At 44.5% G+C, this 21167-nt stretch overlaps 1 protein-coding gene across 1 annotated transcript in view; it reads left to right on the top strand.

Moving 5' to 3' along the window:
- PCNX2 (pecanex 2) overlaps nucleotides 1-21167 on the top strand; it is a 162995-nt gene that overhangs the window by 20925 nt on the left and 120903 nt on the right. The window contains exons 6-9 of the mRNA XM_064158542.1: nucleotides 6658-6805; nucleotides 6989-7134; nucleotides 8030-8123; nucleotides 19819-19954. Coding sequence (XP_064014612.1) covers nucleotides 6658-6805; nucleotides 6989-7134; nucleotides 8030-8123; nucleotides 19819-19954 — 524 coding nt within the window. The remainder of the gene's footprint in view (nucleotides 1-6657; nucleotides 6806-6988; nucleotides 7135-8029; nucleotides 8124-19818; nucleotides 19955-21167) is intronic.

Raw genomic sequence — 21167 nt, 5'->3', positions numbered from 1 at the left:
AGTTGCCCAGGTGGTTGAGGCTCCATCCCTGGAGGTGTTTAAGGCCAGGCTGGATGCGGCTGTGGCCAGGCTGCTCTAGGGTAGGGTGTCCCTGCCCTCACAGGGGGTTGGAACTAGATGATCCTTGTGGTCCCTTCCAACCCTGACTGATTCTATGATTCTATTTGTGAAATAATATGTAATATTGAGAATAAAATACATAAGATGTTTCTGGTAAAGACACTGGTGAAGAAAGGCTTGGGTATGTTCTCCTGAGATATGAAAGGGATAGTTCAGAACTCGTTGAACTTTTGTTTTGTGCTGGTACTGACAAGAGCATAGAGCGATCTGAGACAGTTATCTCTGCAGCTGAATGGGCAATAAATGTATTTCAAAGCAAAACTTTCTATTTTGTAGTGTAGTGTTGTGGAAAGAAGTAGCTTCTGTAGCAGAACAATTAATGAACAGAAGGACTCAGCCTTAATTATCTTAATGCTGCTTGGCCAGATTTCAAGACAGATGGTATTTGAAATTATGACAACAGTGACATTTTAACTCACAGGGCTGAGTTGTAGGTTGACATAGAGGTTGACAGACACCCTGGAGAGAGTAAAAATACTTTGGAGAAAAGTTAGAGAGCAATAAAGTTTTCATCCTATTTACCTAGTAAAAAGGTAGCATTAAAATAGGGATACACTGATAGTTATCACAGTTGCAATCTGTAGAAAGGCTGCTCCATTTCAACTGTAAAACTGTTTTTAACCTCCTCCTGTTGTAGACCAAAGACTCAGCTACAAAGGTGGTTTGGGATCGAATCATGGAATCAGTCAGGGTTGGAGCAGAGGTGGCCCTTCTCTGGACACACTCCAGCATGTCCACACCCCTCTTGTAATAGGGGCTCCAGAACTGGATGCAGTACTCCAGGTGGGGTCTCACCAGAGCAGAGTAGAGGGGGAGAATCACCTCCCTCGCCCTGCTGGCCACACTTCTGATGCAGCCCAGGATCTGATTGGCTTTCTGGTCTGCAAGAGCACACTGCTGGCTCAGGTTGAGCTTCTCGACCAATAGCACCCCAAACTCCTGCCCCTCAGGGTTCCTCTCCAGCCAGTCACTGTCCAGCCTGTATTTGTGCTTGGCATTGCCTCAACCCAGATACAGGACCTCACATTTGGTCTTGTTGAACCTCGTGACAATGTCTTGTGCCCACTTTTCCAGCCTGTCCAGGTCCCTCTGGGTGGCATCCCTGCCCTCCAGCCTGTCTGCTGCACCACACAGCTTGGTGTCGTTGGCAGACTTGCTGAGGGTGCACTCAGTGCCTCTGTCCATGGCACTGACAAAGATGTTGAACAAGACTGGCCCCAGGACTGATCCCTGAGGGACTCCACTTGTCACTAGAATGTGTTCCACAAATGACTAAGTTACACGAGAAAGGCAGTTTTGGTAGTGTGTCTGCGTTTGGGATCTGATTAGTCACACTGGGATGTTACATTCTTTTAAACACTGCTGTTATTGCTGTTTGAACTCTTTAGTGCAGATAAAAATGTCCAGAGCGAGTGTCTCACACTCACTGGGACACAGGTTTGTCTTGGTAAGGATTTTACCAGAAGAAGTAAAGGAGGTGTCTCGTGCTTTACAGAGAAATGGTGTGTAGATCAGAAGTTGGTTGTTTGTGCAGGACTTCTGAATCACCTGCCCCTAAGCCTGACTTGGCTGTGAATCCTGGCAGTTGCACCTCTCCTGCCTGAGTCATGTGGCATATCATTTGCAGATAAATCATGGAGTTACTTGCCGAGCCTGGATCTGAGTTGGGACATCTGCATGGTCAGCCTTGTGTATGCCAGAGATGGGTGGAGCAGCAGATCGAGAGGGGTGATTCTGCAGCTTTATTCTGCTCTAGTAAGACTTCACCTGCAGTACTGTGTCCAGCTCTAGAGCCCTCCGCACATGAAGGGCATGGACCTGATGGAGCAGATCCATGAAAATGATCAGGGAGTTGGAGCACCTCTCCTGTCAGGACAGGCTGAGGGAGCTGGAGTTGTCCAGCCTGGAGAGGAGAAGGCTCTGGGGAGGCCTAATAGCAGCCTTCCAGTACCTGAAGTGGGCCTACAAGAAGGCTGGAGAGGGACTGTTTGCAGAGGCCTGTAGTGTGAGGGGCGGTGGTTTGAAACTAGCAAACAGCAGATTTAGACTGGATGTTAGGAGCAAAGACTTTACCATGAGCATGATGGAACACTGGAACAGATTGCTCAGGGAGGTGGTTGAGGCCTCATCCCTGGAGATGTTCAGGGTCAGGCTTGACAAGGCTCTGAGCAACCTGATCTAGTGGAGGATGTCCCTGCTGACTGCGGGGGCATTGGACCTTTGGAGGTCCCTTCCAACTCAAACCATTCAGTGGTTCTATGGCTGTGGTAGAAGGCCACAGGGAAGGTGTGGGTATGCTGCCACTTTGTGCCTTGTGCCATGTCTTGTTTTTGGGAAGGGTTTTTCCTGACGACTTGGACTTTGCCAGCACAAATCCCATGCGAGGAGCGTTTGGTGACACAGAGCCAATTAGATCCCGTGGCACTCCTAATCTAGACTCTTCCATCTCAGTGTAAGTACTGAAGGTGTAAGTCACTAGGAAGAAAGAGTAATAACAATGAAAACCTGTAACAAGCCCATCATGGCCCAGCTTTCCAGTGCTGGTAGCACTTGTCTCCACCATGCTGTCTGACTGGCATGTAAATCATAGAATCGTAGAATCAAACAGGTTGGAGGAGACCTCCAAGATCATCCAGTCCAACCTAGCACCCAGCCCTAGCCAGTCAACTACACCATGGCACTAAGTGCCTTAGCCAGGCTTTTCTTCAACACCTCCAGGGACGGTGCCTCCACCACCTCCCTGGGCAGCCCATTCCAATGCCAATCACTCTCTCTGGCAACAACTTCCTCCTAACATCCAGCCTAGACCTCCCCCAGCACAACTTGAGACTGTGTCCCCTTGTTCTATTGCTGCTTGCCTGGCAGAAGACAGAAGAGGCCACCCCCCACCTGGCTACAACCTCCCTTCAGGTAGTTGTAGACAGCAGTGAGGTCCCCCCAAGCCTCCTCTTCTCCAGCCTGTAAGAATCAGTACATTTACGTTTTCATTATTATGACTCTTTACCACTGCAGGGAGGAGAAGTCTGCAAGGTTTGTGGTTTGGAATGGAAAAGAGAAAGGTATTTTCTAAGCCCACTAGATAATCACAAAAATCTTTTTTAATTGTTCCAGCCCTAGAGCTAGTTTTGGGCAACATGAGACCAATTAGATTATTAAACCCACAGTTTCTGATCTCTATCAATTATTCTTACACCTTGAACAGCCCAAGCCTTTAGGAAGGTGATTTCAATTAGGTATCTGTGGCTCCATCACCTCCCTCAGTTACAACATTAAGGGGATGCTTCAGTAGTACCACATTTAAATAATGCACAACTTCTGTTTAAAGTGGATTTTAAGTCTTTAATTAGGAATGGAAAAAGTGTTGTCTGGTCCCTTTTCTGCTTTTTTTTTTCTCTCTCTCTTGTTTTTTTCCTTTTCCTTCCTAAATAGAAGGCAGTAGGTCTGGAAGGCATATTGAATTTGTCTCCATGTATGACAGAGAAGACTAGCCTAAACCCAACTTACACTCACTGTATTTATGGCACAAGGATTTGGGATTCTTGGTCATTATGTGCTACAGAAAGAGAGCAGGAGTTTCAGAACACCAGCAATGTTAGGAGATTCTTTTTTTCCCTCCATGTGGGAGCTGTAGAACAGCAGCCGTTGCCGTTCCAAGCAAGAGTCACACAGTGTCCTTATTTCCACTGCCCATTCACTCTTGCTGCTGGTACCCTGCTTGATGAGCGTCTGGGACCCCACTGAGACTCCTCAGGTTTGGTGCTGCTTGCTGTGCTTCATATTAACATCTGAGACACCTGCTGTGTGTGAAAAGATATGGTGGTCCTATTAAGCTGTTACTACATTTCTAGGTCCCTCCCCCCACCCTCCCTGCCCAGAAAGTTGGAGTGAAGTGTCTGCAGTTAAAAGTGGCTATATGCAAGTGTCTGAGAATTTAGACTATTAGAAGAGGTGTGTCCTGTGAATTGAAACTTCCACAGAGATCTCTTAACTCCTGAAAGTAGGCTTATTCTAGTTCTGGGCTCCTCACTTCAAGAGAGATGTTGAGACACTAGAGCATGTCCAGAGAAGGGCCACGAAGCTGGTGAGGGGCCTGGAACACAGCCCTTTGAGGAGAGGCTGAGGGAGCTGGGGGTGTTCAGCCTGGAGAAGAGGAGGCTCAGGGGTGACCTCATTGCTGTCTGCAACTACCTGAAGGGAGGTTGTAGCCAGGTGGGGGTCGGTGTCTTCTGCAAGGCAACCAGCAACAAATCAAGGGGACTCAGTCTCAAGCTGTGCGAGGGAAGGTCTAGGCTGGATGTTAGGAGGAAGTTGTCAGAGAGAGTGATTGGCATTGGAATGGGCTGCCCAGGGAGGTGGTGGAGGCACCGTCCCTGGAGGTGTTGAAGAAAAGCCTGGATGAGGCACTTAGTCTAGTTGATTGTCTAGGGCTGGGTGCTAGGTTGGATTGGACAATCTTGGAGGTCTCTTCCAACCTGGCTGATTCTATGATTATTTGTAGAACTGTGCTATTTGATCAGCGGACGTGGTTGGAGGAAAACAGGATAGATGATCTGAAAAGTCTGCATGTCTGAAAGCTTGTTTGCTTTTTTAAATTGTGCAAGTTGGCCTAATAAAAGATACTGTGTCCCTCTACAAACCTACTATTTTCTCCTTAGACTGTCATAGTTATGACTCCACTATTTACTGATGACTCTTACAGGTTAGCATGGTAATTGTATTGGTAGGAAGTGTAGTTCAACACATTTTTCATGGGGAGAATTTCTGTGTTTTTTTTTTTTTTTCTTGATGATTACTTCTCTGAGACGTTTAAACAACAGGCACTGCAAAAAGTCTGGGTAAGTCAAGACATCTCATTTAGCCAAGAAGCTACGGGACTCACTGAAGCATCTCCAGTAAGCACCACAAACCCAGTTTATTTGTGGATTGATTTATTTCTTTTCATGTGAAGTATTTAATTGTGACTGCACATAGTGGTGAGGAAATCACTGTCTTAGTTGCACTTTAAAATCACAGCATTATTAGGATTGGAAGAGGCCTCACAGATCATCAAGTCCAACCCTTTACCACAGAGCTCAAGGCCAGACCATGGCACCAAGTGCCACGTCCAATCCTGCCTTGAACAGCTCCAGGGACGGTGACTCCACCTCCCCGAGCAGCCCATTCCAGTGTCCAATGACTCTCTCAGTGAAGAACTTTCTCCTCACCTCCAGCCTAAATCTCCCCTGGCGCAGCCTGAGGCTGTGTCCTCTTGTTCTGGTGCTGGCCACCTGAGAGAAGAGAGCAACCTCCTCCTGGCCACAACCACCCCTCAGGTAGTTGTAGACAGCAATAAGGTCACCCCTGAGCCTCCTCTTCTCCAGGCTAACCAATCCCAGCTCCCTCAGCCTCTCCTCATAGGGCTGTGTTCAAGGCCTCTCCCCAGCCTCATTGTCCTTCTCTGGACACACTCAAGCATCTCAGTGTCCCTCCTAAACTGGGGGGCCCAGAACTGAACACAGTACTCAAGGTGTGGTCTAACCAGTGCAGAGTACAGGGGCAGAATGACCTCCCTGCTCCTGCTGACCACACCATTGCTGATGCAGGCCAGGATGCCACTGGCTCTCTTGGCCACCTGGGCACACTGCTGGCTCATGTTCAGGTGGGTATCAATCAGCACCCCCAGATCCCTCTCCGTCTGGCTGCTTTCCAGCCACTCCGACCCCAGCTTTTATCTCTGCATGGGGTTGTTGTGGCCAAAGTGCAGCACCCTGCACTTGGAGCTATTGAACGCCTAACAGATACTTCTTTCTTTTTAGTTTGCAGTCAAAACACAGTTTCAAAATGTTTCTATATTCAACAGGAATATTACTAACTAAAAGATTATTGCTTGAAAGTTGTATACCTATATATAAGTAAATGATATACATGTGTAGAAAGATGATATAAATGTAGTTAGTATTGATATTCCAAGTGGTAGGAATTGGACAAGTTCATTGTGTATGTTTACAAATGTATAGTTCCATATTTTCCAAGCATAGGAAAATCTACTTAGAAATTGTTTAGCCAGTTTGTGCTTTGTCCTGCACCAGGTGTGTGGCTGGTGGGGAAGAGGGATTAGGCAGCTATTTGCTTTCCTGTCCAAGAGCTCCATTTCTTTTGAAGGTGCTACTTTTCCTTTGGTAAAAGGGGAATGGATCAGCGCTTCCACTTTTTTGCTGCCAACGTACAGAGCTTGGGAACAAATTAGGGCCCCCAGGGAAGCAACCTCTTACCATTCTAGGTTAGGGACGGATTACTTCCCTTTGAAACAATAGAAGAAGCAAGGCATAAATCCTCTCTCATTTGTTTGCTTCACTCAGCCCACTCACACAGCCACTTAGAGTCAGAGTACCTCCTCACCCAGAGATAATTGTAGTATTTTAATCTTTTCCATAAAACTAGTAACTACTGCAGTGTTTCAGCTTTTATCTTTTGAATGCTCTTGCTCTGTAACAAATGACTGTAATGCTCAACAGCCATCTGTGGAGAGTGGCTCCACTTCACTGCCCTGTTTTCCAGATAGCCAGATGACGGAGAGAAAAGAAGAGATGATGGGAACAGAAAAGCGCTGTGAGCAACTTCCTAAACAGGAAAGATCAGATGTACAAAGCCAAGATCGTGCTAGCACTAGTCCAGTGCTACCAGAGCCTGCCAAATTTGCAGCACTGTAAGGCCAGTTTACTTTGCAATTTTGTACTTCAAAGATATGATGTAAGCTGTTTTGTTTCACTGAGTAGAAATGACATAAACTTTTAATTAACCTCTCCTTCCTTTTTTTTTTTTTCTTTTTGTTTTACTGAGAACAAGAAAAAAGTTCCTTATAGTAGTTTTGAAACATTTTTGTGTCAAGTTACCAGGGCAACAGGCAAAGGCAGATAATCTACCGGGTAACTTCTCAGCAAGACAGTTCTGTCTTGCAAGTAATAAGTGGACCTGAAGCGTCTGTGCAAGATGAGCTGTCCGTGGATGCGATGCATGTATTCATAGATGAAAATGGTGAGTTTCTGTAGCTGGAATAATTGCTGTGTGTGACAGAATTTCTGAAGAAACTTTAGATTGCCTAGAAGGATATTTCTCTGGTCTGTTACCAGCTTTGGTACGTGGGTTTGTGCACATGAAAGAAAAGGGCTTAGTAACTTAAAGGCAGATAAGCAATAACCTCAGTTTTCAAAACTTGCCAGTGACATTCACACTGCAGGAAGTTAATTTCCCAAACATCACCCTCTAACAGTGATGCCTAAGCTAGAAGAAAACCCCTGTCTTTGCTGAATGAACCAGGCCCTGGCACTTTCTCCCTGGGAGGAACTTTGCACTGGCCTGACCAGGCAAAACATTCCTCATTTTTATTGTTTTGTTCTTCAGTTGGTTCGGACTGAACTCTCTTGATAATGTGACGGTTGCTGTCTTTTGGACTTGTGTTCTGTTACCCTTTTTGAGAGAATTAATGAGTACCCTGTTCTTGCCCCATGCCTGTGTTTGGTATGCTGCTGCTCTGCAGATATTCCTAGAGGTTAAAGCTATAATATATTTCATGGTGGTTTGCTTGAACTCCATGTAGTGCCCTGTGAGGTATTTGCCCTGAAAGGCTGATGCCTCAAAAGCTGTGCTTCTCTTAAAGCTGCCTTTGAACTTTGTGTGGAATCCCAGAGATACTTTGATTTTCTGCCTTTTACATTTTCAGTAGCTTCTGTGTTTTTCTTGGTCTCAAGTTATCAGTTGTTGAAATATTAATTTGCTTTCTGAAATGTAATATAAGCCTAGTGCACAGACTGAAAACTATGTTTGTAGACGTGGAAACCTGAAATGTATGTTTGATTTTGTTTTTAAAACTTTGTGTGTAAAACAAATCATTTATAACTGAACTGATTTTTTTTTCCTGTGTATTCTGAAGGGGAAATTAGATCCTGTTATTTAAAGGCTGGCTGTCAGAAGGAAGGAAATTTTCGACATCAGTTATCAAACTGTGATTGTGTTTCAAATGCTCAGTAAGTAAACCTTTATTTTTAGAAATGTTAAACGTTTTCATTGCTAGAAGCTGTGACTATAATTGCACCTGTGAAAGATGCATGTGAAGAGGAGTAGGGGAGACTAAATGTGCTAACCTCACATAGAAATGTCAGAGTGTACACTTTGTGCTAAGACAGTGACTGCTTTATAACAATATTGATAGAAGTAAAAAAGAGAACTATCCAATGTTCTTTCATTACTTTCTGGGAATAGCCAAGGTCAAGTGTGATGGTTACAAATCAGACTGTAAATAAAATAGTAAGTGGGACTGTTACCAGCTATTCTCCTAACCTTGTCTTGCTTGCTTCCCGTGCCTGTCCTTCATAGATTTTTAGTGCTGTATCGGTATCAACCAGTAGCACTGCTTCCTGTGGGATTCTAGCAGCAGCATCTTTCACCTTGCATGAAGTTTCTAATGATAGTTTGCCACTCTGAAAAGCCACCTGAACAATTTTCTTTTTTTAAGGCTTTTTTTTGGGGTGATCCACATAAATCCCATGCTCTTTACTGTGATCTAAAATCGAACATTTGACTTTGAGGCTGTTTCTCTCTTGCAGCTGTCTTTGCTTTACCTTGTGCAGAATACTCCCTTCCTCCCTCATCATGTAACTATGAACTTGTCCTAAATTCAGGAATAGCTTACAGTCCCCTGACATTTATCAGTTAATCTGGTTTTATCAAAAGAAGAACAATCTTCCTTCTCATATAAAATGCCCTTCTGAGTCTGCCTTTGCTTGATGTTTATGTGACATCTCTATTCTTCCTCTACTGTGTTTAGTTCTGTTTGTAGTATATAGACCTCTAGGGATACGAGTTTTTCTTTAAGTGTTCTGCTAAATGTTAACAGAAGCAAGTTCAGATATTTTTTGCAGCCATTTATATGTATTTAACTTCTAAGTATGAGCACCTTTGCTGGAAATATGAAAGTACAGCAGCGGTTCTGGCTGGGCAACAGAACAAATCATCAAAGAGGAGTGGGTTCTCAGGAGTATTTCTGTACTGGAGTCAGTGCAAGGATAGACCATGAGAGCTTTTCCAAGAACACCAGCATGAAGGAAAGTACAAAACACAAGTTCACATGAAAAACAAGGGAAGAGAACAAGGAGCATGAAGCATGTCAAGTTGTCTTTTGCAAGAACAGTTTATAACATGTTTAGGCTGGAGAGATTAGTGAAAGCTGTTTGTTCAGTGGGCAGTTGCCAGCATCTGTGTGTAGCTTGAAGGGTAGCATAGGATGTAAAGGGTTTTTGTTTGTCCTTTATATGTTCACCATCAAATAATTTTGTATTTAGACAACATGGAATGCTTGTAGCATATATAAAACAGAGGGAAATCTGCTTTAAAGACAGCTCAGAAATGGAGCATCTTTCCCCTACCCTGACCTGCAGCTATACACATCACTTATGTCAGGTTAGTTTCTTATACATGGTTGAAGACAGATCAAATGATGACTGTTATTAATTAGTGATCTTTCTATTACCAAACAGAAAGGCAAATAGAATAAAATAAATGACAAGGCATATTCACTGATTGCTGCAGTGAAAGATTTTCTTGTATGTCTGTCTGTGGAGAACTCTTGACAGAGAGGATGTGCTCTCCTCTGGTGGAGATGTTCCTTGTGTGAGTAGTCTGTACCAGCAGGAATGCTGCTATTGTGGAAGAACGTTAGAAAAGGGACATAGAAAGCACTTTTGAGTCGTCCTTAACTTATCTCCCAGCATATCAGAAAGTTAACTAAGGAGAAGGCAGTGACTGACAGAACTTCTTTGTGAGTACTTGAAGTGGTTTAGAAACAATAGCTTTAGGCTTGGTGCCTGAAAGCATTACTGAGACATGCAAAGTGCATTTTATGAGGTGAAGGAGAAATTAATGCTCAGAGATTAGAGGTGACATTCTTCTTGAACAAGAGGAATAGGGTTTTGATCTTAGGGAGTCCAGACTTCAGAATCTAGACGAAGCTTATGGATAACAGCAGTAAATCTGTGTAGTCTTACTATGATTGCTTTATACTGTTAAAATTAAGGTACTTGTAATGGGAAAATGTTAATTCGATGTGAGACAGAGGAGTAACTATGTGGATGTACATGTACCATGCCCTTATGTGCTCCTCTCTGAGGAGAACTGGCCCAGAGGCCTCTTGCTTTGGGGATGTTGTTGGAAGAAGGAGCAGATCAGGGGCAGTGGCATGCTAGAATTATAGAATCGTAGAATGTCAGGGGCTGGAAAGGACCTTGAAAGCTCATCTGGTCCAAATGAGCTCATCCTGCCAGAGCAGGATCACCTAGAGCAGATCACACTGGAACACAGCCAGATGGTTCTTGAATATCTTCAGAGAGGGAGACTCCACAAGCTTCCTGGGCAGCCTGTTCCAGTGCTCTGTCACACAGTCAAAAAAATCTTCCTCGGGTTTACATGGAACCTCCTATGCCTCAATTTTCACCCATTGCCCCTTGTCCTGTTGCTGGACATCACAGAGAAGAGTCTATCTCCATTCTCCTGGCACTCACCCCTTACGTATTCATAAATATCACTCAGGTCACCCCTTAGTCTCCTCTCCAAGCTAAAAAGCCTCAGCTCCCTCAGTCTCTCCTCATAAGGAAGATCATCAACTTCCTTAATCATTTTTGTGGCTCTGCACTGAACTCTCTCAAGCAGCTCCCCATCCTTCTTGAGCTAAGGGGCCCAGAACTGGACATAATAGTCCAGATGAGGCCTCACTAGGGCAGAGTAGAGGGGAAGGAGAACCTCCCTCGACCTACTAACCACAGCCCTTCTGATACACCCCAGAATGGCATTGGCCCTCCTGGCCACAAGAGCACACTGCTGGCTCATGGCCATCCTTCCATCCACCAGGACTCCCAAGTCCTTTTCCTCTTCACTGCTCTCCCACAGGTCAGTCCCCAACCTATACTGATACATGGGATTGTTCTTTCCCAGGTGCACGACTCTACACTTGCCCCTGTTGAACTTCACTGGATTTCTCCCTGCCCAACTCTGCAGCCTGCCCAAGTCTCTCTGCATGGCAGCACAACTCTCTGGTGTGGCAGCCACTCCACCCAGCTTGGTGTCATCAGCAAACTTGCTGACAGTGCACTCCCTGCCCTCATCCAGGTCATTAATGAATACACTGAATCATACTGGTCCCAGTACTGACCCCTGAGGGACTCCACTAGTTACAGGCTTCCAGCTAGACGCTGTCCCATTGACCACAACTCTCTGACTTGTTTCCTTTAACCAGTTCCCAATCCACCTCACTACACCATCATCCAGACCCACAACTCCTCAGTTTACCTAAGAGGATGCTGTGGGAGACAGTGTCAGAAGCTTTACTAAGGTAAAGTACATCCACTGCTCTACCATCATCTCTCCACCTGGTTACATCCTCATAGAAGGTTATCAGATTGGTCAAACATGACTTCCCCTTTGTAAAACCATGCTGACTGCTCCCAGTGACCTTCCTGACCTCAGCCAACCACAGCGCTGAGGATAAGCCGCTCCGTTATCTTTCTGGGGATAGAGATGAGGCTGGCCAGTCTATAGTTACTTGAGTTCTCCTTCTTACCCTTTTTGAAGTTTGGAAGACTAGAAGCTGTGGCACTTCTGGGTAATGCTGCAGCTGATGAATAGGGAAAGAATTTTGACTGGGGAGGGTATGAACTCTGGCTGTTTTGTCAAGAATAATGTAATTGTCATAGGAATTTGCCATAGGTAAATGCCCTTTAAGTACATTATGCAAAACTGGGTAAGATATTTAAATACTACTCAAAAGAAGCCATTAAAGAAAGCCTCGAGGCAGACTAACTAGTGTTTAATGTTCTTAAATTCAAATTACAACTTGCTATTTCTGTCTATGGAGTCCTACTTATTGTTTGCTCCAGTAGTAAGTCTTAAGTGGTTTGCTATTTCGCAACAGATTGTTAGGAGAAGAGGAGGCTCGGGGTGACCTCATTGCTGTCTACAACTACCTGAAGGGAGACTGTAGCCAGGTGGGGGTTGGTCTCTTCTGCCAGGCAAGCAGCAACAGAACAAGGGGACACAGTCTCAAGTTGTGCCGGGGGAAATATAGACTGGACGTTAGGAGGAAGTTCTTCACTGAGAGAGTGATGGTGGTGGAGTCACCGTCCCTGGAGGTGTTCAAGAAAAGCCTGGCTGAGGCACTTAGTGCCATGGTCTAGTGGATTGAACAGGGCTGGGTGCTAGGTTGGACTGGCCGATCTTGGAGGTCTCTTCTAATCTGGTTGATTCTCTGATTCTATACTGTGTCTCCAGTATAAATCCCAATTGATACTTTAGTATGCTCACTGTTGAAAAGTTCCCTGAACCTTTGAGGTTTATTTCTCATAGAGAAAGCAAACTTAAGTAGATTATTTTTAGTGTTTCACAAAGCCATTTCAGGATAATAAAATACAGAAACATCTTTATATTTCTCACCAAGGTGGCCCAAATAACTAAGATCATCAACCGATCTACTGTTAAGCTGCTGACTTTTAAAGGTTCTGTAAAGCTGCTTGACAGGTTGTGCATCCCTGTAAAAGAGCACATTTTGAAGTGGATGTGTGGTTCTTTTTTAAGCACAGTGATTTCTGATGAGCAAGAGGAAATCCTTGTTACCGCGGCCAGTTAAAATCCTTTCCTGTATTTCTAGGTTTCGTTGCCTCCTCTTTTACTCTTGAGAATGCAGAAAGTTTTCAAGTGTGACTTGCGCTTGCAGTTCGCCATCGTGCCACATGATGGCAGCAGAATCCTGCTGGAGGCTAAGCTTCAGCCGTCCTTCAGCTCCTGGGGCTGGTTTCTCTCCCCCACCCTTTCATAAGGATTGCTGTATCTTCTCAGATCGTCTGCTGTAGTTTCGTAGAATCAGAGAATCACAGAATCAACCAGGTTGGAAGAGACCTCCAAGATCATCCAGTCCAACGTAGCACCCAGCCCTAGCCAGTCAACCAGACCATGGCACTAAGTGCCTCATCCAGGCTTTGCTTCAACACCTGCAGGGACAGCGACTCCACCACCTCCCTGGGCAGCCCATTCCAATGCCAATCACTCTTCTGTCTATTTTGTCAGTAAATCAGTGCATTTGGCTTTGATATTCTGTGAACTATGCTTTTCTGTCTCATTGTTGTTGAAGGTGTTGTTTTTACTAGTTAAAATATGCCTGAAATCATCCCCAAATCCTGTTGCTCGAGTAGCAAAACGTCAGCCAGATTTAAGAGACCTGTCAAGTTAGCTTGAGCTTACTACAGCAGTAATCACTGAGGAAAGTTAAAATACGTGTTCTGAATCAGTAGTACTGGTTTTGAAACTATTCATTTCTTGCCAAAAAAGTGAAGATTTTTTTCTCTTCATGTTTTTAAGAGGTTTGCTGTGATCAAGTTTGTCACCTCATTATGCAGTCTTAATGCTGCTCTCCCTTTGGTTTTTTTCATACTTCATAGACTCATAGAATCAGTCAGGGTTGGAAGGGACCACAAGAATCACCTACTTCCTACCCTGGGCAGGGAGAGCCTACCCTAGATCAGCCTGGCCACAGCCTCATTCAGCCTGGCCCTTAAACACTGCCAGCAGTGGGGCATCAACCACCTCCCTGGGCAACCCCTTCCAGACTCTCACCACTCTCGTGCTGAACAACTTCCTTCTCATGTCCTGCCTGAACCTACCCATCTGCAGCTTCACTCCATTCCCCCTAGCCCTGTCAACTCTCTGAGAGCCTAAAAAGTCCTTCCCCAGCTGTTTTGTGGGACCCCTTCAGATACTGGAAGGCCACAATAAGCTCACCTGGGAGCCTTCTCTTCTCCAGCCTGAACAGCCCCAACTCTTTCAGTCTGTCCGCATAGTTGAGGTGCTCCAGCCCTCTGAGCATCCTCCTGGCCCTTCTCTGGACATGCTCCTCTATGTCCACATTCCTCTTGCAATAGGGGCTCCAGAACTACTAACTAACTACTTTTTAGTTTAAGACTTGTTATATTGTAGTACAATGTGGAACTGTAAATTATGTGCTGCTTAAAAAGGCAGTATCTATAACTAGTGGATTAAATCTCATTCCTGAATTGTGCAGTTTCTCTTGCCAGGTAAATGCTGGCAGCTTCACAGTGAAGACTTGATTAACAATGAGTAGAAATAGATGGTATTTTAGTGAGTATTACAAATTACTTTCAGCTATATTCTTTATTATTGTTGAGGTTATTTGTTCCATACTAGGAAACTTTGTAGTGACCCAGGCAGTTTTATGTAGCAGTCTAGTCTGATCTTTTGGGCTTTAAGCACATGAAGGCCACTAAGAGGAAGGCTACTTTTAACTGTGACTGTTGTGACAGTGGTTACAAGGTCCTTTGTCCTTTCTTCTATATGAAGGTTAAAATGAAATTTAGCTAGGACCTACAAAAAAACTTTACTAATGGAGAATTCTTTGTGGTGTGCCTGTATAATGAGCTTACCTTGAGATGTGTTCAAGCTCAAGTTTAGCTAATCCTTAATGAAGAGTATGATTCAGACTGCATTATAGTTGAATGGCTTGGGCCAAATTGTCACAGGATCACAGGATGTTAGGGGTTGGAAGGAACCCATGGAGATCATCGAGTCCAACCCCCCTGCCAGAGCAGGACAACACAGATCACAGAGGGACACATCCAGACAGGCCTTGAAAGTCTCCATAGAAGGAGACCCCACAGACTCTCTGGGGAGCCTGTTCCAGTGCTCTGTGACCCTTACAGTAAAGAAGTTCCCTTGTCGTTGGTGTAAGGCAATTATCACAGACTGTTCAGAGGGAAAAGGAAGATTTTCCTAGTGCTCTGTGGTTATACTAAAGCATTCTTGCTGTTGTATGATTGCTCAACTAGTTTATGTTGACTCACTGTTCTTACAAAACTGAATTATGAGCCAGAAAATAAAAGCCAACTTAATAACCAGTTATCAGCAGAGGGTGCTATGTATCCTCTGCATTTCACCTGCAGAGGTTGTATGTTTGTCAAAGATATTTTTAGTTCATCATTTATTATTCAAAATTTAGTTCAATTATACCTTTGCTTACATGAACAGTGCAGTTTACTGTAGTAGATCTTGATAACATTAATTTGATTCTGCAAATGAACAGATTTTCTATTTAGCAAGCTTCCCTGCTATACTGCAAACAGCTCCGTTATAATGGTTTTGTGATTAGAGAGTGTTTGCTCCTATTTATATATGGTAATATATTTATGGAACCTGGTTTATAGGCTTACAAAAACACAAACACTGCCATTGCATTTCTTACTGATATTTGCAGTCAGTGTGATAACAATGTCATCAGATGAGACGTACAGCTTCCTGTAGCTGTGCAAGCAATTCAGCAGCTGGCAGCTAACAAGTGAATGTCAGACAGAGGTTGTGTGGAAAATAGGGATAAGGAAGAAAAAACAACAGCAAACAGGAGCTGAGGGAGACTAAAGAGTAAGAAGATGCAGAGAGATGAAGCTGAAGAATAAAAGGCATAGGAGGCAAATGAAGGCTTCTGATTTTGGAGTTGTAGCTTTGCCAGCTCTGCCTTTTCCAGTGCCTCTGCCCTTTGCAGGCCTATGAATTTTTCAGCCTTCCCCCCTAGTCGCAGTCCTAGCTGCTTGCAGACTGTTCTGCTGTTGCTGATAGATGGAGCTGTGACTTTTTTTCTGTAAAGATAAAACAGACTGTTGGCTTTCCAAGTTATTTTCAAGTCTGGTGAGAGATGATTTGATCTATTAAATTTATTCTTGGAAGAACTCTTCTGAGAAGAGAGTATTGGGGGAATCTCTTGGCCCATGTGTCTGTCCTTCCATTGTTGGCAAACATAAGATAAAAGACATCATCCAAACTACAAAGGCTCTTGCCTCCACTTGGCCTTTGCAAAAAGCTGAAAGTGTGGAAAGTTATTGGAGATTAACTCTTCCTTTAGGAAGACATGAGCAGCCACTGTTTATGCCTCTGCTGTTTTGTTGGATTGCTTTTCAGGATAGAATTCCCAGAGTAGTGTTCCTGCTTACTCTTGGCAGTGCTTGTCTTTTTCCTGCTGCAAACAGGGAGTCCCAGGGTTACACCCACAATGACAAAGAACAGGGTAATTCATCCTGACAGGAAGGAGGGGGAAGGGAGTGAAAAATCTATTGCCATCCTTCAAGCTGAAGAAGGTCACCCTTGAGTAGGGCACTTTACAATATGCAGAAGGCATAGCTGACCTCTGTAGTTCTTATCTGTGGCAGTATCCTTCCTGGGAGGCATTCCTCTAGACTTCGTAGTATCATCGCATTCTTTCACCTGGAAAGGAGCTTCAAGATCGTTGAGTTCAACCAGTACCTAACTACCAGTCTGGTGCTAAACCATGTCCCCTGGCACCACATCTCAGTGTCTTTAACCAACTTCAGAGGCTGTGATTCAACTACCTCCCTGGGGTGGGAGGGGGAAACCCTTCCAGCATTTGAGAACCCTTTCAGTGAAGATCTTTATTCTAATCTAAACCTCTCCTGTGTTTTAGGGGAGGTGCAACTTGAAGCTATCTCCTCTTGTCCTATCATTTGACACTAGGGAGAAGAGACCAACACCCACTCCACTGCAACCTCCTTTCAGGAACTTGTAAAGAGGGATAAGGTCTCCCTTCAGGCTCCTTTTCTCCAGACTAAGTAGCCCCAGTTCTCTCTGCCACTCCTCATCAGACTTATTCTCCAGACCTTTCATCAGCTTTTGTGCTGTTTGCCTTCTTGGCTACCTGGGTATGGTGATGGTTCCTGTTCATCTGTTGATCAACACCCCCAGGTCTTTTTCTGCTGGGCAGCTTTCCAGCCACTCTGTCCTGAGTCTGCAACATTGCATGGAATTGCTGTGATCCAAGTGCAGGACCTGGCACTTAGACTTGCTAAAATTCATATCATTGACCTCAGCTTTGATCCAGCCTGTCCAGGCCCCTTTCTAGAGCCTTCCTACACTCAAGCAGATAAACACTCCCTCTCAGCTTAGTGTCATATGCAAACTTACTCAGTTCCCTCATCCAGATCATCCATAAAGATCTTAAAGAGAACTGTCCTCAAAACTGAGCCGTGGGAACACCACTAGTGACTGGCTGCCAACTGGATTTAGCTCTGTTCATCACCACTCTTTGGGCCAGACCATGCAGACAGTTTTTTACTCAGTGAAGCTGCCACTCATCCAAGCCATGGGCAGCCACTTTCTCCAGGAGGATGTTGTGGGAGACAATGTCAGTTGCTTTATTTAACTTCAGGTAAAAACACCTAGAGCCTTTCCTTTATCCACTAAGTGGGTTACCTTGGCATAGAGAGAGATTAGGTTCATCAAGTGGGACCTGCCCTTCATGAACTCATGTTGACTGGGTCTAATCACCTGGTTGCCCTCCACATTCTGTGTAATGGCACTTAAGATGCCTTCCTGCCCTTCTCCCTTGCCTGCCTACATCTTTTGATTGATATTCATGTTCTTGGATCTTTTCCCATCTCGTGATCACTCTTTTGTGATTGACTGATGACAAGGTGCTAAACAAGGCACAAAGGAGAGGCATTCTTACGGAGTGTTGCCTTGTGACTGGAACATCAAGTAGGTTCTGTTGAACAAGTCCTCGTTTCCTTGTACTGTTCAAGGGTGAACATGATAAGCACCTTGACTAGAGCAGATCACCCTTCTGCCTGTAGCAGAAGGCTTTGGGAGCACAAGAGAAGTCATTAGGTCAGGAACCTGGGGTGCTCTCATTTCTACTCAAGCAGATAGCTCTGCTGGAGGACCAGGTGGTGAATATCAGGTCTGGGATCCAAGCCTGATAGCAATCAAGGCTTTGAAAAAGCTAAACTACCTGGCTGAGAGGCCAGAGGCAGGATGATTCCTCTGGAGACATCCCAAGGCTGCTGATGTTCCTGTTGGTTCTGGTGAGTCCTGAAAGGGAGGAGAGGGTGTGCACGTTTGAAGCTGTTAATGTGACTTCAGCCCTGCTTTTAAATAACCCAGGCTTTGACTTATCCCAGCACAGAGCTAGCCACTACAGCTGAAGTTAACAGGTAGAGGTAGCGATTGCAGGACAGCCACAATTGTAAAGCCTCTTTTGTTCAGCTTAACGAGGGTTACATGACAGGATTTGGGAATTGGCACCAAAATGCAAGGAGAATTGAGTGAACTAAAACGAATGAGTTTTATTCCTTGCCTCGCCGCAGGCTTCTTGGCTGACTGTAGGAAGACTGCTCTAGTTTCTTCCTGGTTGTCTTTCATTTGTGGAAAATAGAAACAATAGCTATTGACTGCCTCACATGAGAGCTGAGGTGCTTTCACCTCACACAGATAGGAAAGTAGTAAGAACCCAGGGCAGGCATCAGGGTAGTGAGCAGAGCAGGGCACCTAATGTATAAACCCTCTTTGGTAGAGAATAAGTAAGAAGTGTCCCAAGTAGTTGTTTTCCCCAAGTAACAATTATTTTGGTGTAGCTCTTTGTACAAGGTTAACTCTCCAGGAGGAGTAACCTTGAGCCTGACCCCCGGTGGTCTTGACCCCTCCCCAGGAGTGAGTCTGAACACCACCAGGTGACTCATGGTTAGCCCACTCCCTCTTCCTGTCTAAAGGTCTATGAAAGCAAGGGGACTTCCTCTTTCTCTCTCTCTTTGTGCTCCCTGCTTACCAGCATCACCATCCTGTTCCTCTTTGTTTTACCATGTGGCCATCACCCATGTGGTGGACAAAGCCATCACCATCAAAATCTGGTTGTAGTTACACATTTTGTATTTGTTCTCCCTTCCCTATACCTTTGTAACTTCCCTACCTCAGATACCTTTTTAATTTATTGTTAAACTACTTTTCTTTTTAACTTCCAAATCAGAGAGGGATTTATTTGTTTGGGTGTGCTTACCTTTCCTCTCTCTACACCTAATTCCTTTCTTTTGGGAAAGAAGGGGGAAGAGGGAAGGGCACTCTATAAAACTGTTATTGGTTCTATCAAATATATTTGAGTCTCTGGGAATTTAAATTAGAACTGAGACACTCTTGCAGGGACCCAGTTGGCTGTGTCTTGTTAGCACACTTTTTCTGCAACCCCCAACAGGTATTTCTGCAATAAGTGGAGATTTCCTCAAGTGAACTGTTCAAGAGCTGTGTCACAGCAGTAGATGAGGGTCAGGGTGGGGAGGAAATAGCATTTTGTCCTCCCAGGGTGAGATTATGCACAGTATAGGAAGTAACTGAGTTAGTATTATGTGAATTAGCTCATGTGTTGTCTCCTTGCTAGGACAGAAGGAAATTCTTGTAGCCTGAAACTCTCAGCTGGGTAAATTAGTATTCACTGAATGCAATGGAGGTGAGACCATACTAGCTTGGTACCTGAGTGAGCTTGCTTGAAAAGTAATCCAGGATCTCTGTGGTAGCTACCCTGTAGCTTTCCTCTGTAGATATGCAGCTCTTGACCTGAATTGTCAGTGGACAGAAGAAGACACTTCTGAAATGTGATTCATTGCAGCTGCTCATCTCGGGATGAGAATTGTGATATGCAAGTACCTGTTTCTCTGAGGTGGATGTGATCTAAATTTTTGCCTGTGGGCCTGGGCTAGATTTGGGATGGTGGAAGGCTCCATGTCTTGTGAGCCAAGCAGTAATGTAATTTCAGGCTTCCTTATATAATGTTTCCAAAATTCTAGGAAAATACTGCTTCTTAAAACAATCTTTTTGCTTTCTTCCCTTTGTACACAGTGAAATACAGTTCAGCTCTTCTAGCACTACCACTTCAGAGAGCCAAGAACCATCTTCTGGGGATCAAGCTGCAAGTGCACTTCAGCAGCAGCTCCTACTGATGGTGGCACGAAGGACCCTTTCAGAAAGCCCACGGGTACATTGCGATATCTCAGTTTCTAGCATTTTGATGAGGTGCTTTGGAAACAAATGCTGCAGGCTTGCTCCTGGCACAGTTTTGTTGATTTTCTGTAATACTTTGCCTGGTATTGCTCATGTGGGAGAAGATTTATTTTCTGTTTATGGTTGCAATTCAGCTGCTTTCTACTGACACTGAGTTGTGTCCTAGGGAAGAGTATGTATACTCCATCACCTAAAAACCTGATCTCCTGTCTTGTTTTATTTGAAAGAAAGCAGATACAGCTGTTAAGCATTTAGACACACCACTAGATTTTAATAGTGTGGAGTTTCTGTTTCACATTTGTTACAATCCTAAAACCTCATGTCTGTTTTCACTTTCCTGAACTGGGCAACCAGACTTCTGGATGTCTGTTGTGAAATGTCAAAGCAACCTCTTCAATGCAGCTGGTGAAAGAAAAAAAGCCCTCAAAGTTCAGTTTGTGTGGATAAGTTAGAACTTCACACTATTTAGGGTCTGTGATCAATGACTTAGGGCTGTCATCTGATTTTACAATTTCTTTTATAGTAGCTTCAACCTTCTTTTTTCTTCTGTGGTAAATTTTAGTTTGATATTTATGAATAACCTGAAAATGCCAGCTAATTATCTCCCAGCTTAGATTTTGCACAGAATCATAGAATCAGTCAGGGTTGGAAGGGACTACAAGGATCATCTAGTTCCAACCCCCCTGCTATGGTCAGGAAAAGGTACAGGAGCATACAACTAGAAGCAACTTGTTCTAAGGAATTATTTTAAGAAAGGAAGGAGAGAAAGAGAGAGAGAGAAAGAAAGAGACAGGGAAAGAGAGAGAGAGAAAGAGAAAGCTGGTAAAAGGCCTGGAACACAAACTCTCTGAGGAGAGGCTGAGGGAGCTGGGGTTGTTTAGCCTGGAGGAGGCTCAGGGGGGGATCTCACTTCTGTCTAACAGCTACCTGAAGGGAGGCTGTAATCAGGTGGGGGTTGGTCTCTTCTCCCGGGCAACCAGCAACAGAACAAGGGGACACAGTCTCAAGTTGTATCACAGTATCACCAAGGTTGGAAGAGACCTCACAGATCATCAAGTCCAACCCTTACCTCCCCTTGTGCCAGGGGAGGTCTGGGCTGGATGTTAGGAGTAAGTTGTTGCCAGAGAGAGTGATTGGCATTGGAATGGGCTGCCCAGGGAGGTGGTGGAATCACCACCCCTAGAGCT

Source organism: Pogoniulus pusillus, chromosome 18, assembly GCF_015220805.1.
Source record: "Pogoniulus pusillus isolate bPogPus1 chromosome 18, bPogPus1.pri, whole genome shotgun sequence".
NCBI lineage: Eukaryota > Metazoa > Chordata > Aves > Piciformes > Lybiidae > Pogoniulus > Pogoniulus pusillus.
The sequence above is the reverse complement of the archived record's forward strand: the minus strand, read 5'-3'. Positions and strand labels throughout refer to the sequence as shown.